This window comes from Plectrocnemia conspersa, unplaced genomic scaffold (assembly GCF_051122295.1).
Source record: "Plectrocnemia conspersa isolate PC_06_02 unplaced genomic scaffold, ASM5112229v1 ptg000008l, whole genome shotgun sequence".
Classification (NCBI taxonomy): domain Eukaryota; kingdom Metazoa; phylum Arthropoda; class Insecta; order Trichoptera; family Polycentropodidae; genus Plectrocnemia; species Plectrocnemia conspersa.
Genome location: NW_028277172.1, coordinates 8,773,253 through 8,788,348, shown reverse-complemented (window position 1 = coordinate 8,788,348; position 15,096 = coordinate 8,773,253). Strand labels below are relative to the sequence as shown.

Here is a 15,096-nt window from a genome sequence, read left to right as displayed (position 1 = left end):
CTGCACAGATGCATCGAAGATCCGCACACACAATAGAAAAATTAGAGGGAACGTTGCTCATAAACAAAAATATTATCATAGGAGTCCAAAAGAAGAACGACATTAGCCATATAATCGTCAATCGCAAGTAAGTCTTGTTTATAATATGCACCTATATAATATATTTTAAATTACCTTTACATCAGATTATATATTATTGCCAATAACTCTAAATCGATATCTACAAATGACATAGCATTAGAATTAAATTGAGCAATACCTGATGATAGTTGCCATTAAGTCTTTGCGGTTTAGCGTCGCTCGTAATGGACGTCTTAAACGTGCATTTGATGCCGTCTGCGAATAAATCGTCGGTAATAAACATATAACGGCGCTTTTCCGATACAAAACGTAATGGGTTGGACATCAAATGGCGATTTCGCATCGGGAATGCAGCACGGGAAAAGCTCAGCGAAGAAAGCTCACCGGTCCGAAGTGTACGTTTCACGTAGTACATACGGAATCACGTAGCACCTGCGCCGACGCCTTTTCACGGGGTCCCGTAACGACTCGCCGGGTACCGGTTTATTGTTATCCCGGAATCGATGTATTCATGATACGGAATGGAATTGTTTTCGGAACGATCGGCAGTTGAACAAAAAACACGGGATAATGAAACATGTATGCTCCGTGCAGCCGGCAAATTGTAGCGCTGTATGAGAAAAGGGTTTTTGCCGGTCGGATAACTTGAGCAAGTGAATATCGAATTGTTTACATTGTAACTGCAACATTTACACGTACGTATAGGGTGGATATAAATAACTTATGATTTTAGAATAGGAAAAGTTCAAGATTCATAATCAAAGATAATTTATTGTAATTATGTATTCTGAAATCACACAACTGACGTCTAATTTACTTTATATTTTACAACTTATTAAATATTATTTGTATGTAGACTATGGATTTTCACTTTTTATATAAAAAGTGATTATTATGATTTTTTATGTTTTTTTTTTTAAATATACAAGTCATGTTATAAAGTACATAATATACACTCTTCATGAAGAAGGAGGTCGTTAAGGTCTGAGACGCTCTCAACTTCTCTGGAAATTGTTCCGCGCCCTTCCTTCCAAACAACCGTGGACCTTGACAAAATTAATTTTTGTTGCCGAGAAGAAATTAAGGCAATTTTTATTTTTGTATTTACTTCGGAATTTTCCGGCGAGAGCGGAATCGCACACTCAACTTTGAGATGTGCCAGAAGGGCTGTTTCTCTCCCTACTTTGTATATTATAATTTTTGTACAACGTTCACTATGATATTTGATATTATAATGAAGCGTTTGTGAGTTTCTCTTTTTAAATTTGTTTCGCAAATTTGACAAGATTTTTTGCAGGCTTGCAAGTGCCAAAGGAAATTTTGTTTATAACGTACTGTTTTAGTCAGATAAAATAATATGCTACTGTGTAATTTTAAAGATGTTAAAACAGTAAGTATTGAATATTATAAAAGCTTTATTGAATGAATTTAAATTATGTTGTGCAAAAATATAAGTTTGATTATAATTATTTTTATTTGATATGCTTACATATATTTTTATTAATAACAAATTAAAAAAAACATTCACATACAAAAGCTATAAAAAATCTTTATATATATTTTTATAATCCGGTGGCAAAAAGTCACATTATTGAGACAAAATGTAAAATTATCATTTGAAAGAAACTGTTTAAAATTCACTGCAGATTTTTTTATATAGTAAAATTTAACTTAGATCATAAGCAAATCTTTTAAAAAAGATTTAATTTTTTAGAAAATTATAGCTTAATCTAAACCGTTTCGTAGAGGCAAAAATTTAGTACTATATTTTAAGTAAAGCAGCAAATTATGAATATAATACAATATTTTATTTTTTATGACGTTTTTTAAATAAACTCTCATTAATCGAACGAGTGATTAACATTTAGGCGAATTTCACAATTAGAACATATTCACGATTATCCAGAAAACTTAAATACCATGTGGATTTATGTGTAAAAAACAAAGATTTACAAATAATATGATATAAAATCACCTGATCCAGTTGCTGCTTTTTGCTAAATTTAGAATAAATAATTTGTATTTTAAAGTATACTGTTAGACAAATACCATGAGATTATGAAAATGCAGCATATTTAGATTTATTTTTAAGCAAAACTGGTAACTTATAGATTCGCATAGAACCAATGATTAATTTATAAACATTTAAAAAAAAATAAAGTCAATTATCATCTACATCTTATTATTTGCAGTTTTGATTGTTTAAGATCTTCAAAAAACAGAAAAAATTGTATACTTATTGACGTATTTTACTAATAATATGAGAGAGAAAATAATAATAGTTGATACTATTTTAAATAGAATTTATTCTCATTTTTAGAAAAATTCAAAATGCTTTTTTTTATAAATTTAATGTCTGGATTATGAATTAAATCACTCTTTTAATCGCAATTTGAGAGATTAGCTAATGCTATATCATTAAAAATGTGACTCCATCGTGGAAAGCTTTTAACAGCTTAAGTCACAAGGTACACTAAATAAATCGAAAATAATATTAAATATATGTCGCCTTGAAAAAAGATAACGCGTAGTCTGGTTTAACCCAAAAAACGTCCGTTCGTAATCTGCTTACCGTCCAAAAATAATTTGTTTCAAAAAAGCTTGCCACCCTTGCTGCAGCCAGAGCAGGTAGTGAGAAAAAGTTCAGGGATTTCTGGAAAATGCTTTAAAAATATTGTTTGACAATATAATTTTTATTAGCGACTATATAAAAGTCTTCAGGTAGGGTTCGTTCGTATGGCTAAAAGAAATGAGAGTTAATAGTTTAATGTAAATGCTATATAAATCATACGATAAGATTGTTTTTTTTTTAAAATACGAGAAAAACGTCATGTAATAAAAAGTTAATTAAACATACAATATTAGGGTCAGAATTAACTTATTATCTCACATAGAAATTTGTAATAAATTAATAATTTATTATTAATGTACTCGTATGTTTAAATAGATGTCATCCCATTCTTCACGCTCTTTAATATTTTATTTATAAATATTGACCCAAAAGTAAAAATATTCTCTATATATAATATATGATAAAGATATTAATCGTAATAATATAAATAGATACTGTGTATAACATTTATTTTTTTATATGTCAAAAATCACAATTTCTTAAGAAATGAGAAACATTAACTGTGAATGAATGGCGTATGAATAGACTAGATTAAAAAAAAAGCGGATTTGTATTATGCATAAATTACATACATACCCCCTGAAATATCATTTTTTAGCCTCTATGTATGTCAACACTTCACAGAAATGAAAGCGTGTTACAGAAATTTCCAACTATCATCACTCGTGACGTTCTCTAATCAATAACAATCATCTTTTACCAAGACATGTTTGCTAAGAGACGGGTTTCTTGGATAAATTGTGACAAATTAAGAGCGAAAATCTAAATATCGCATTATTTACGAGCGCGCCTATTTGTCAAACACAAATTTCGCGCAAATTGCGTACAAATTTTGAGCAAATTTCGATCCGAAAAGTAAGTAATGCACGTTAACGTTGGGAGTTTTTCGTCGCGCGACGTCGCACAACAAATGGCATCTCATTAAATCTCCACGCACCGTTCTTCCCATCTTTCACCTTATTTTCTTCTTTCTCCACATTCTATATACATCTCTCTCATTCTTCCGGGTCGACTTTAGACTCGTAGTAAAGCATCCAAGAACGAGAGAGAGAGAGATGGAGGAGAGCCGTCGTTTTAAATACCTAATGAGGAGAGGCGTCCTGGCCTCATTTACCGGAAAACTTCATCCGCTTGGAGTCACTTCACACAACGTGAGCGATGCCATATATGTGGATATATCACCATTTAAATATAAACTTACGTCTATGTCATATTTACATGACAATAAATATAACAAGGACTTGAAATATATTATTCTAGTAATAAATTTTTTAAAATATTGGATTTGCATGTGCTTTAGGGGGTAGAAAGAGTTTGACTTTAAAATATTTTTGGGATTTTATTTAGGATTATTTTTGGGTAGAATGAGTTTGATTTTAAAATATTTTTTACGGATCTCTCAAATTCAAAAGCAAAACCGAGCGTCATGGAAGATTTTTCCCAGATGTCTTTTACGTCAAGAGAGAACCTGCACTTGCTTTCAAAAGAGATCTCAAGACCTTTAGTGAAAGTTTTTTCAGACAAAACATTCTTAGCAATATCTTAGAATTAATCTAAGATTAGGAAAATTACATAATATGACAGTTTTTGACACTAAGAGCAGATTGATACTACATATGTATGTAAATTGATATTTAAAGAGAAAGACCCATAGCGGACCAAATGCAGCTAAGCATGTTTAAACTATCGACAAACATAGTAAAACTAAAATTTGTAGCTACTTATTTATGCCATTAGTAAAATAAACAGGAAGAGCAGAGGGCCCTAATTGGACCTTTGAAAAACTCTTTATTCTTTCGACAATCAGCCTCATTAAGTTACGAAGTGTGCGATCGCTCAAATAATTAGATAATAATCAAGTTAGATAGATCATCTGAGCAACGGAGTTCTTACATTTTTTTATAATAATGAATTACTTTTTTGAAGGCTTTTTAAAAATTAGTATATACGATGTCTACTTGTAACTGTTTTGATAAAAGAAGCGTACAAATTGTTTAGATAAATAGGGACTTGGAAGTTATTAAATATCATTTACGAAGTAAACTAAATTATGAATAAAATTAACTAACTTTTAAATACTTACTAACATAAAATTTTTTAGCAATTGACATATTACAAAATTATTCCATATAAATAGGCACGTCAAAGAGATACACAAACATTTTGTCATAACATTGATTCGAAGTACTCCTCTATACTTTGATTAATAACTCACTCATGAATTGCTGTTATGAAAAGCGATATGGCAAATCTATCAACCACGTTCTCTACGAAGCAATCATAATATTCGTTTCACATGTGCGTATTAAGTCGACTGAATATATGAATGCGACTGTCCCCTATTGAAAAACGTCCTCCAAAGACCCTCGTACGTACAACCTTTTTAAGGTCCGCATTCATATGGTTATTAACGTGTATCGTTTTTCATTTATATCGCAGCGTCCCTGCTCCTACACTCGTGTCACGTAATAAACGAGAAATTATACCATACACTTTAATCTCGGATCCATTCTGGATGGAAGGAGGAGAAAAAATAAGCAAAAGAGCTTACACGTGCCTTACAATTACAACTGAATCAAAATTTATAATTTAACTTTTGATTTGAGTAAAAAACCCCGCTACCTTGGCATAAAATGTATGTATGTAATATCACGGTATAAAGGTTACCCGTAATATTATAAAATTATGCTTTACAGTTAGAAATATTTTAAAATTCAAGTATGACATAATTTTTTATATAATTTTTCGGTTAAAAATATACAGGTTAATCATAGTTACAGTTATTTCATTTAATAAACTCTTTATGCAACAAAAATATAAATAAATTTCATTAAGCCTATTTTATGTAGATTTTATGTAGTTTAAAAAATCGTTATTCTTCAGAAATAAATAAAAAAGGCATTGAATAAAAGTCAAAGAGAAAAAACCAATGAGATGTTTTGCTAAATTAAGAGTGAAATAATATATTTTTTGCTTCTTTAAATTAAAGAAAATACATACACATATGTATATTACATTTTTATAAGTAATTGTATTCAAAATAAAGAGGGGTGACGTGAAGGTGTCTGTTTATCTCTTTGACATATGTATATATAATGGTTATTAAAATTATAACATTGAATAAAAACCATTATTTTGTTATAAGCTAGTTTAATTAGCCATAATATAAATGTTTTTTTTTTAATTACTGGACAGTAAAATTATTTGCAAAGACACTTAGTAATACTATACAATTTAATAATTGTTTATTTTATAATAAAATAAGAGTCATGTGACTTTTAAAGCTGATTATTATTAGATTAGTGTCATTTTGTTGATGTTTCACGTTAAAATAGGTACCACAGAGAGCATATTAAATACATGAATAAATTTTTTATTTGGGTGAGTTTAGACTTATTATAAATACGTGATGCTTAATTAACTGCATCCAAAGCCAGGAATTAAAAAAAAGATGTTATTAAATTAATATAAATAGTTTATTGTATTATACGTTTCTAAAATACAAGTTTTAAAATTTAGTAAATAAAAATGCTATGCTCTTCTGACCTTTATTAATTTAAGTTAATATAGAATGTTAAAAATAAATTAAGTCAACACTGATACCAAGAATAGGATCGCAAAAATATTTTTCCTTGAAGTGACGTTGATAATTAGAAAGTTAACTAATTTACATACCTTTTGATAATATTGTTATCATCAAAATTTAAAATTGATTCATTCAAAGCCTTAGTGACCTAATTCAAAATTATTTATATTGAACAGATAAACATCTTCACTTCTGTTCCATATTACATGATTTGGGTTGAATACAAAATTACATAATGCCTTTGTTCCTGGGCCATAACTAGTGCAAGGTGAGGGTTGGTCGGTTAGCTTTTGTGGACCCTTGGGCGAGGAGGAGTCTTCTTGACAAGGGTGTGCGTATAACGAGTCAACACCCGCCGCGGTGGAAAGTTCATAATTAAAGAAAAATATGAGGGTGCTCGGTAACAACTTGGAAAGTGCTCGAAAACGATTCCCCGAACCGCCGCTGACGGAAAGATTCATTATAAGTTTGCGACGAACGTAAATAATCTTCGGATTCGAAAAAATATTTCACAGATTTAAAGCCCTCTTCCTTCTTCATTTTAGGACTAAAGAGCATATTGTTGATTCTATCCTTAGATTTTCTGGAAAATATCTTTCAATATTTAATATAAAAAATATAGGAAATATGTGATTAATGCTGCTATTATAAGGGTACTTTAGAACTATTATACTTTAGAAAAATATAAATGTACTCGACTCGACTGGTTTAAATTTATTGTGGTACAGTTTTAAACAAGTATAGGAGCTAATGGCGAGCGACTATATTTTTGGACGGATTTCTGCTTTCGGGATGGTTAATGGGGCGGTATCGTCCAATGTCTATTTCCTGTCACATTGTTGTAGATAACCCATATTTTATGTTCAGTTACCAATCGATGCAAAAAGGCACGTGATTTTGCCTTGCACTCAAAGAAACTCTTAAAACACATTTCAATTGATTGGCGGCTGACAATTGGAGAGCAGTCAAAACTTCATAATAATAATATTTTTATGTGATGCAAATGTCTCACAACGATTAGCTTGTTGACTCTTATCTTTATTATAATCTCCTTGGTATTTTTAATTTAAGAAATAGCAGTTATAACCTCCAACTTGTCACCATCAATCTTTAAAGATCTGTGGATTGTCTAGATATCATCACGTGAGCACATTGCTATGAATTCCAGCTGCTTCAAAGACATTGCAGCCGACAATAATACAACTCGACACCCTAAAAGACAATCCGACTTCCATTTCATGCAATGCAATTGACCCACAAACATTCTTATCTGCAATTCAACGGAGATATAATAATATAATAACGCCAAATTATAGGAAAAGCTTTGTTGTGTGTGCAAAAAAATATTTTTTGCTTTCATGTTTTCACATATTTTCTTTCTATATGATAGGATTTATAAAATGCATTTACATTTCTATTTATGTAGTATATTTATATTATATAAAAATATACTACATACTATATTATGCACTGATATTATTTAGGAAATCAATGAACTGAGATTCATACAAAACGAATTAATTAAACTGGAACTGGAAATTCCTAAAATTTATCTATGTGAGAATCTCGATTTTTAAAATTGTCGAGATGTGCTTAGAATCATAATCCCTAGTACGTATTCTCTAAAGGGCGATGTAATAATTCGGTCGTGAGTCCCTTGCGGCGAAGACAATAAACTGAGTCATTGCGCGGACATCATAATAAAAATTATTCTCTACGTAGGGTAGAAGAAAATGTCCATTTTCTCCTTCATAGTGGCAAACTCCAAGTGTCCTTTGCAGTGGAAAACGTAATAAAACGGACAAAGCCACTTGAATGGCATGGCTTCGCTCCAGACTACATCATATCACCGTAGTTCAAGTGTCTGAGCTTATGTGGCTATTAAATACTGATGCACGCACACAAGCATGTAGCTCATAAAATAAATACATGCATTTACAATCGCATTAAAAGTGTTTATATATTAACACTTAAACAAAAAGGATACGTGCCACAATATAAAAAAAAACAAGGTGATCTATATACAAGCTCATATTGATTTTTCAATCGAGAAATCCCAGTTACTATACCTAACTCTACAGCAGGCTTACATACCCGAAAGTTTTTTCTTTCATAACGTTCTGTGTCGGCTTAGGTCCCGCGGGACCTTCATACTTGGACCCGTTCATAATTTTTCTTTTCCCCAACTGCCAGCGCGTATATTTCACACAAGAAGACACTTTCCATTACGCTATTTCTTTTTCCCGCGGACATAATTCACCAAGATTAAACCGTTGTTACGTGGAACGGCGAAACGTCGGAAAATTTGCCACGTTACTAATCGAAACTACATAGATACATCAGGTATTATAAATCACACACATACGTATCCAGGCAGTGTCTGTTTTAATGCAAGGGAGCTTAGGTAAACCACTCATGCAAAAGCAATTAATTTCTTCAACAAACAATACACGTGAAGATTACGAATCAAGGATACCACCGCGAACTATCTCGGTGATTATTAACTGTTCCCGCTAAACCTTCACGTTCCATATTAATTTATCAAGATGATATATACACTTGTTTCATACTATATTTATGAGGTATCAACAAGTTGCGTGCGCAGATGATATATAAGTTTATACATAATTCATAACAAAGCTTACTACATATGAATTGTATATAAAAGGGAGCGTTTTTTTCATTAGCGAAGGTTATTCCGAAAGTAGATATACATATATATATACAAGGCTAGTAAAAATATTAGCGATTAATTCACTAGTTTGGTATCAGTAGTTCATATAAAATATATTTTTCAATTACAAAAAACTGCTCCTGAAATACTTGGTAATAAGTATGGTCGATCCATGCATCTTATGAGCAATGTTCAAAACTATTTTTTTTACTGAACGATTACCAAATTATTAAATTTGCAAAAATTGTGTTAAAAAATGAAGTCAATACCAAAATAAAATGCTTTAAAAATATTATCTGTGCTTTGTATATATGCATTTCGAATATTACAAAATAAATAACCACCTAAACGGTATCCATTATACAGATAAAAAACGAAAGAGTGCACTTTTTAAGTTAATCGTTATATTAAAACTTCGTCTACGAGCGAGCAGGTAGTGAATCATCGTTTCCCAAATTATAAAATCCAAGTTTCGACAGATATTGAGATATTTTTTAGATAAAAAGGGATTAGAGTTACTTCCCAAATCATTTAGATTAATAAAGTAGTATAAGGTGATTTATGACGTTATCTTTCTCATATATTATATGAGCCAGAACGCTGCTACATGACTTTTATTTGAAATGCAATTTCGCTGCAGCACAAATAATCCATTTTTTTTGCAACTGTTTTTTTCGCGACTCTTCGAGATTTAAATAATCATCACATTAAATCCATTGATATTCTTAACACTTTGAATAATATCTAGAGTAATTAATTAAGGTCTTTTACAACCCTAAAAGTCCATATGAAATGTGTTCGAGTATACGCAAAAGTCTGACCAGAATTATTTTTATTAAATATTATCGAACATAATTTAACAAAATTACTATGCGGTGTTATAATTATATATAAATTTTACAATTAATCTTTCTTTATTAAATTTAATTTTAAATGTAAACTTCTTATTAGATCATCCTATATATGAAATATGAACCTTTGAAGTGTTTTCCCGACCAAATTAAAACGCAAATATTTTTTCGCCAGCGTCCCGTTTCGCGTATTTTTTCTCCGGCGACGTTTTATTTTAACCTTGTTACGACCGAGCGCGGAACTATTGAATATTAATGAATTGGCTCGTCGGGAATGAGTTTTTACACCTTATTTAGGTCTATTTACATGCTAATGCGATTCTTTTGCCGCGGAGGAGATCCGTTGGCCGTAATTAAGGCGTTATAAAAATTCATGCGGCCCGCGGTGCTTTCAGGCTGTATATCCCCAGTTTTTTCGTCTCCGGAACTAGGTGCTGGATGTGATATTCGGTTATCTCGGCATTTCGTCGAACGAGAACGCGGTATGCTTTTTAACACATGTAAATCGAGTAATTTCACGGCTTTAGGGATATTGAACCCGAAATTGTTCCTCACAATTAAGTCGGCAGTAAGCAATTGCGTGAAAACGGGATATAATGGGAGGCAAAAAGCGGTAATGTTTAATTTTGTAAATTTTATTAAAAAAATATATAAAAATATTCCGGCGTATTTTTCAACTCATTAAACCATTCTTATTTTTTAAGGCAATAAATCGTCCACAAGAAACACATTAATAACTGCTATCATAAAGGTTAGTCATATTTCAGAAATTAAACTGTAGTCACACAGCTTAAAATAATTTGATTGGGGTATTTGAATTACTAAAATTTAAACACATGTTGGCTTATGTAGCTGATACTTTTATATGTATGAATTTCAGGGCGATTCTCTGAAAATTAAATTTACATACAAAAAAAAATAAAAAAGCAAACTATAAAATAATTGATAAATACTGACAAAATCGTTTAATATAAATATTGCAGCTGTACACAAAATATTTGTAAAGATTAAATTATGCAACAATATTTTCACGACTTTTTAAAAATAGTTGACAAAATTTTTAATGGATTTATCGACAAATCAAGCACTTTTAATGAATTTATTAAGCGAGAGTTTTAATGTTAAGTACTGTATATGTATTTAAGATTTTGTATAATTTTTATGTCTAATTTGTCTTCATGCAGTTTTTTTTAATATGTTAAAATTTAATATTTTAAACATAAACTAAGAAAATGCAGTTATTTAAATTTATTACATTAAAATATAAAGAAATTCATAAAAACTATTTTGCACTTTTTTCAGACGCAAAGATTTACATGATGTTATTTATTTTAAGTTTTTGAAATTTAGGTGATTTTCTTAAACTGAATAAACAAAAAAAAAATATTTGCGTTTTCGCTCTATATTAGATTAATGATTCGGTGAAGTATAAATTCTAAAATTGTATTCGCAAAAACAATTGTGCATATCATTTTTACAAAAAATTCTATTAAATTATTTTACATTAATGGAAGCCCATAATAAAATATATGAAAATAAGTAAAACTCCTTTTTATAAAAAAAACTATCATGAAATTAACCCATCAGTTCAATGCTCAAGAAAAAGCTATAAAAATAAAATCGTTTTCTCTAGTTATTCCAGCTACTTGAAAATCTTTAATCGCTTCAAACTAACATTTAATGCAAGCAGTTGATATAGTTTATACAGCTTAGCTTTCAAGAAAAGCAAGTTTATCGCATCACAAATATATGCTCAGTTATACAATATTTCTAATACAATAATTCCAGAGAAAAATATCATCTATCACCTTCTTATAAAGAAAGTGATGATCGATACATAATTATTTATGTAGTCTCTGACAGAGGCTTTAACTAATAGTTATAATACAGAGACTCTGTATTGTAAGTATTAGTTGAAATTCAGTTGATAATTGACTAAATGTCAATCGATAATTTTCAATCTAACTCACAGCTTAAATTATAATAAATATTTTTTGCTACTTTGTTGTATATGTTATATAAATTATAAAAATAAAATCTTATTCATAGTTAAAACGTTTGAATCTCATTATATATATGTTATTAAAAAATATGAGGAGATTTATATACACATATAAACCCTTTTTATACTCACGACACACAAATTTGTCATATAAACCCGATTGTTCGGTCTAATTTGCCAGGCCCGCACTATTCATAATCCCGCGCGACGGTTTCATTTTGAATGCCGTCGGACGACGGCCCAGTGGAACTCTTCAAGTAACCATCATGAAGGCTGTGCCAGAAAATTTCAGCTTTATGAAAGCGCGCCTCGGCCCCATAATACAGGCCTTTTGTGCCTATGAAATGGGACCTCACAGCCAAGTAGGCCGCCAGTGATATTCTTCATTAGAGCGGCGAGGGAAAAAAAATATTGTATGGAAAATATGTCGCATTATTACGTTCGCTTGAGCTGAGAATTTCTCCCTCGTCGAGGATTTAAATATTATGTCGTCATTAAATTTTCACACAATAAGGGCGAGATTGAGTTTTGAGTAAGAATTTTCTTGGAATTTTTTCGATGCGAATTTTTATAAGGCGTCCAGGCGAACGCTTGTTAGCCGGTTCGACAAGTGTCTTTCTAATTATACATGTACATATTTTATGTAAAATAATATGTCGGTTTGTTTGTATTCATTAAATTTAAGGCCGGGTTTTAGATGCGGTAGAAATTTCGAAAATATACATGCGCTCACATAAATAATTGAAATTGTACCTACCCGTGTACATACATATTTGAACAATAATTAAAATTTATATTTTTATAAAAAATGAGTACAGAAAAAATATATTTTTTATTAAAAATATTATAATAATAATATAAAGAAGGTCTGAATTTAATATACAATAAAATACGCGACAGGTGTCAGCAAATATACGTTTATATTACTTCGAATTATCTCGTTTATTTTAATTTAAACTTTTGTAATATAATACATTAATTTTAATGTAAAGAAAAAATAGGTAAGCCACTACTATAATATACCAGAACTTTCTAAAATTGAAACAAACAGTAATTTATTTACTAATAAATATTATTTAAAATATGTTGTCATTGAGAATAATAGAACACATTTACTTTTTATTAAAGAAAAAAATATTATTCTATTGAAGAAAAACTGCTTCATATTAATAATCAAAATAAGAGAAGCGATGTGCTTATAAACTATCTAAATTATTAATTTATTATGAATTATATATACAGTCTTTGTAAATCTTATACAATAGAGTGCAAATCATAAAATTTTAAGATATATCCAAAATACTTGGAACTTTGTGTCACAAATTTAGGGGCATGTTTTTATTGTTTTTAAGTCATTACCTATCCAATTACATTCAAGCTTTCATATTAAAAATATATATATTAAAATTATAAAGACAAATCGTTTACAATTTAGTTTGAGGGGAAAAAAATAACATTATTGGGTACTAATAAATTCAGTGAAAAAGCATTTGAGCTAAAATTTAGACTGTTACTTCATGAATGTTTCTGAACCTTGTCAATAGATAATGAATAAAGTTAATACTGTATAATTATTTTTTTATAATTTATAATAATTAGGTTTAATCATAAACATGACATTTCTAATCTTTTAAATCTGCTGTATTTTTACATTAAACTGAAAAATTTATTAACAACCTTATTTTAAAATTTCATTTATTTCAAGCCTCATGTTATAAATATTTTTTTGTTAATCTAAACATACTGAAACTATTTTGGCTAGTTCCCAAGACATTTTTTTTTGCTATTTTTTATTAATTTTGATAATGCTTGAAAAATGCGTATCTTATTCAAATAACACATATAATATGAAAATATAGAGAATGGTTATGATTTCTTATTTGAAAATTCCATGTAAAAATAATATATTTAAATATATAATATTACTCTCAAGAAATGAGAACAATAATGTAAAGATTTTTCTTGAGAAAGGTTATTTGAGAAGATATAATAGATGTGACATATGTTTACATAATAATATATAATGTTTAAAATAATTATACGCAAGGATTGCTCTGAAAGTCTCCGTTTTAAGGATATGCATTATGCTTACTATTTTGTATCAGTATTGATCAATATGCTGTTTCGCATAAGAACTTTACTCCAAAAAAATAATTAAAATTGTACTTGTATTTATTCACGCAAGATTAACTTATTATTTTTAAGATAAATTTAGAAAATTATGATATTATCAAATAATTCTTATGAAAAATATTTGCTTAATTTTAATGAGTTTTCATAACATTTTTAATAAAACAAGTAGCTATTTTATGTACGTACATACTTGATCGTTTGATATCTAATAAAGCTTTTATTAAAAAGCTTAGAGCTTACTATTTTTAATTGGAATTTTAATTCTTTTTATATATAAAAAACGATTGAATTCACGTATTTAAAAAACGTAAAGCAAAATATTTAATATAATAACTGAAGTAAAAAGAAAAATAGTGCCTTTTTACATAAAAAAAGCAAAGTTCATTATTAAGTTTAAAATTTTAATAAACTTTTGCGCGAAAAAGTCACGATACTTTGATTCGCTTTAATGAAACTTTATATTATAAACGGAATCACATTTTTTTATTATGCAATAAATAACTACTGATAATAAATAAAAAATAATCAAAAAACTAAATATTTCTTTTAACCTTGCTTCTTAAAGTTGCAAGAAGAATACTAAAGCGATTTCGTAATATCGCATTGTCGTATAGGAAAATAATATATAGTATCATATTATTTTGTATGCATTTGACAAAGTAAAAATAAAATAAATTGGATTACTTACTGATCACTGTAAGGTTGACTTTAAGATTTCTCGTTGGCGAATTTCTAAAATCGACTCTGCATCTATAAACTCCTGCATCTGTTGCTCTAATGTCATCGAGCAGCAAATGCGCAGGCGCGGCAGAAGCCCTAAAATAGGCCCTAGATCCGAAGCCTGCAGGCGAAGACCATAACTTGGCCTGGCCAAACTGGCGATTTCTCACGTCGAAGCTGAAAATAAAAAAATATTTAATTAATACTTATGTTTCAGTGTAATAAACGCAAACTGCGCATCCGGTCGAGCAAAAATCAAAAGTTGGTTAAACGTCACATAAGGAGGTGGCTTGACATAATTAATATATTTTACAATCAATTTTATTTTTCATAAAAAATGTATATTGGTTTTAATAATAACCATTAACTGCAAAAGCACAATGGTATGTCTTAAAAAAACATTAGATATTGGCATTT

At 29.4% G+C, this 15,096-nt stretch overlaps 1 protein-coding gene across 1 annotated transcript in view; it reads right to left on the bottom strand.

The window, feature by feature from the left end:
• Positions 1 to 15,096, bottom strand: part of side-IV (sidestep IV transmembrane protein) — a 592,042-nt gene that overhangs the window by 96,307 nt on the left and 480,639 nt on the right. Inside the window, exon 6 of the mRNA XM_088190337.1 lies at positions 14,648 to 14,856. Within this exon, the coding sequence (XP_088046463.1) occupies positions 14,648 to 14,856 (209 nt within the window). The remainder of the gene's footprint in view (positions 1 to 14,647; positions 14,857 to 15,096) is intronic.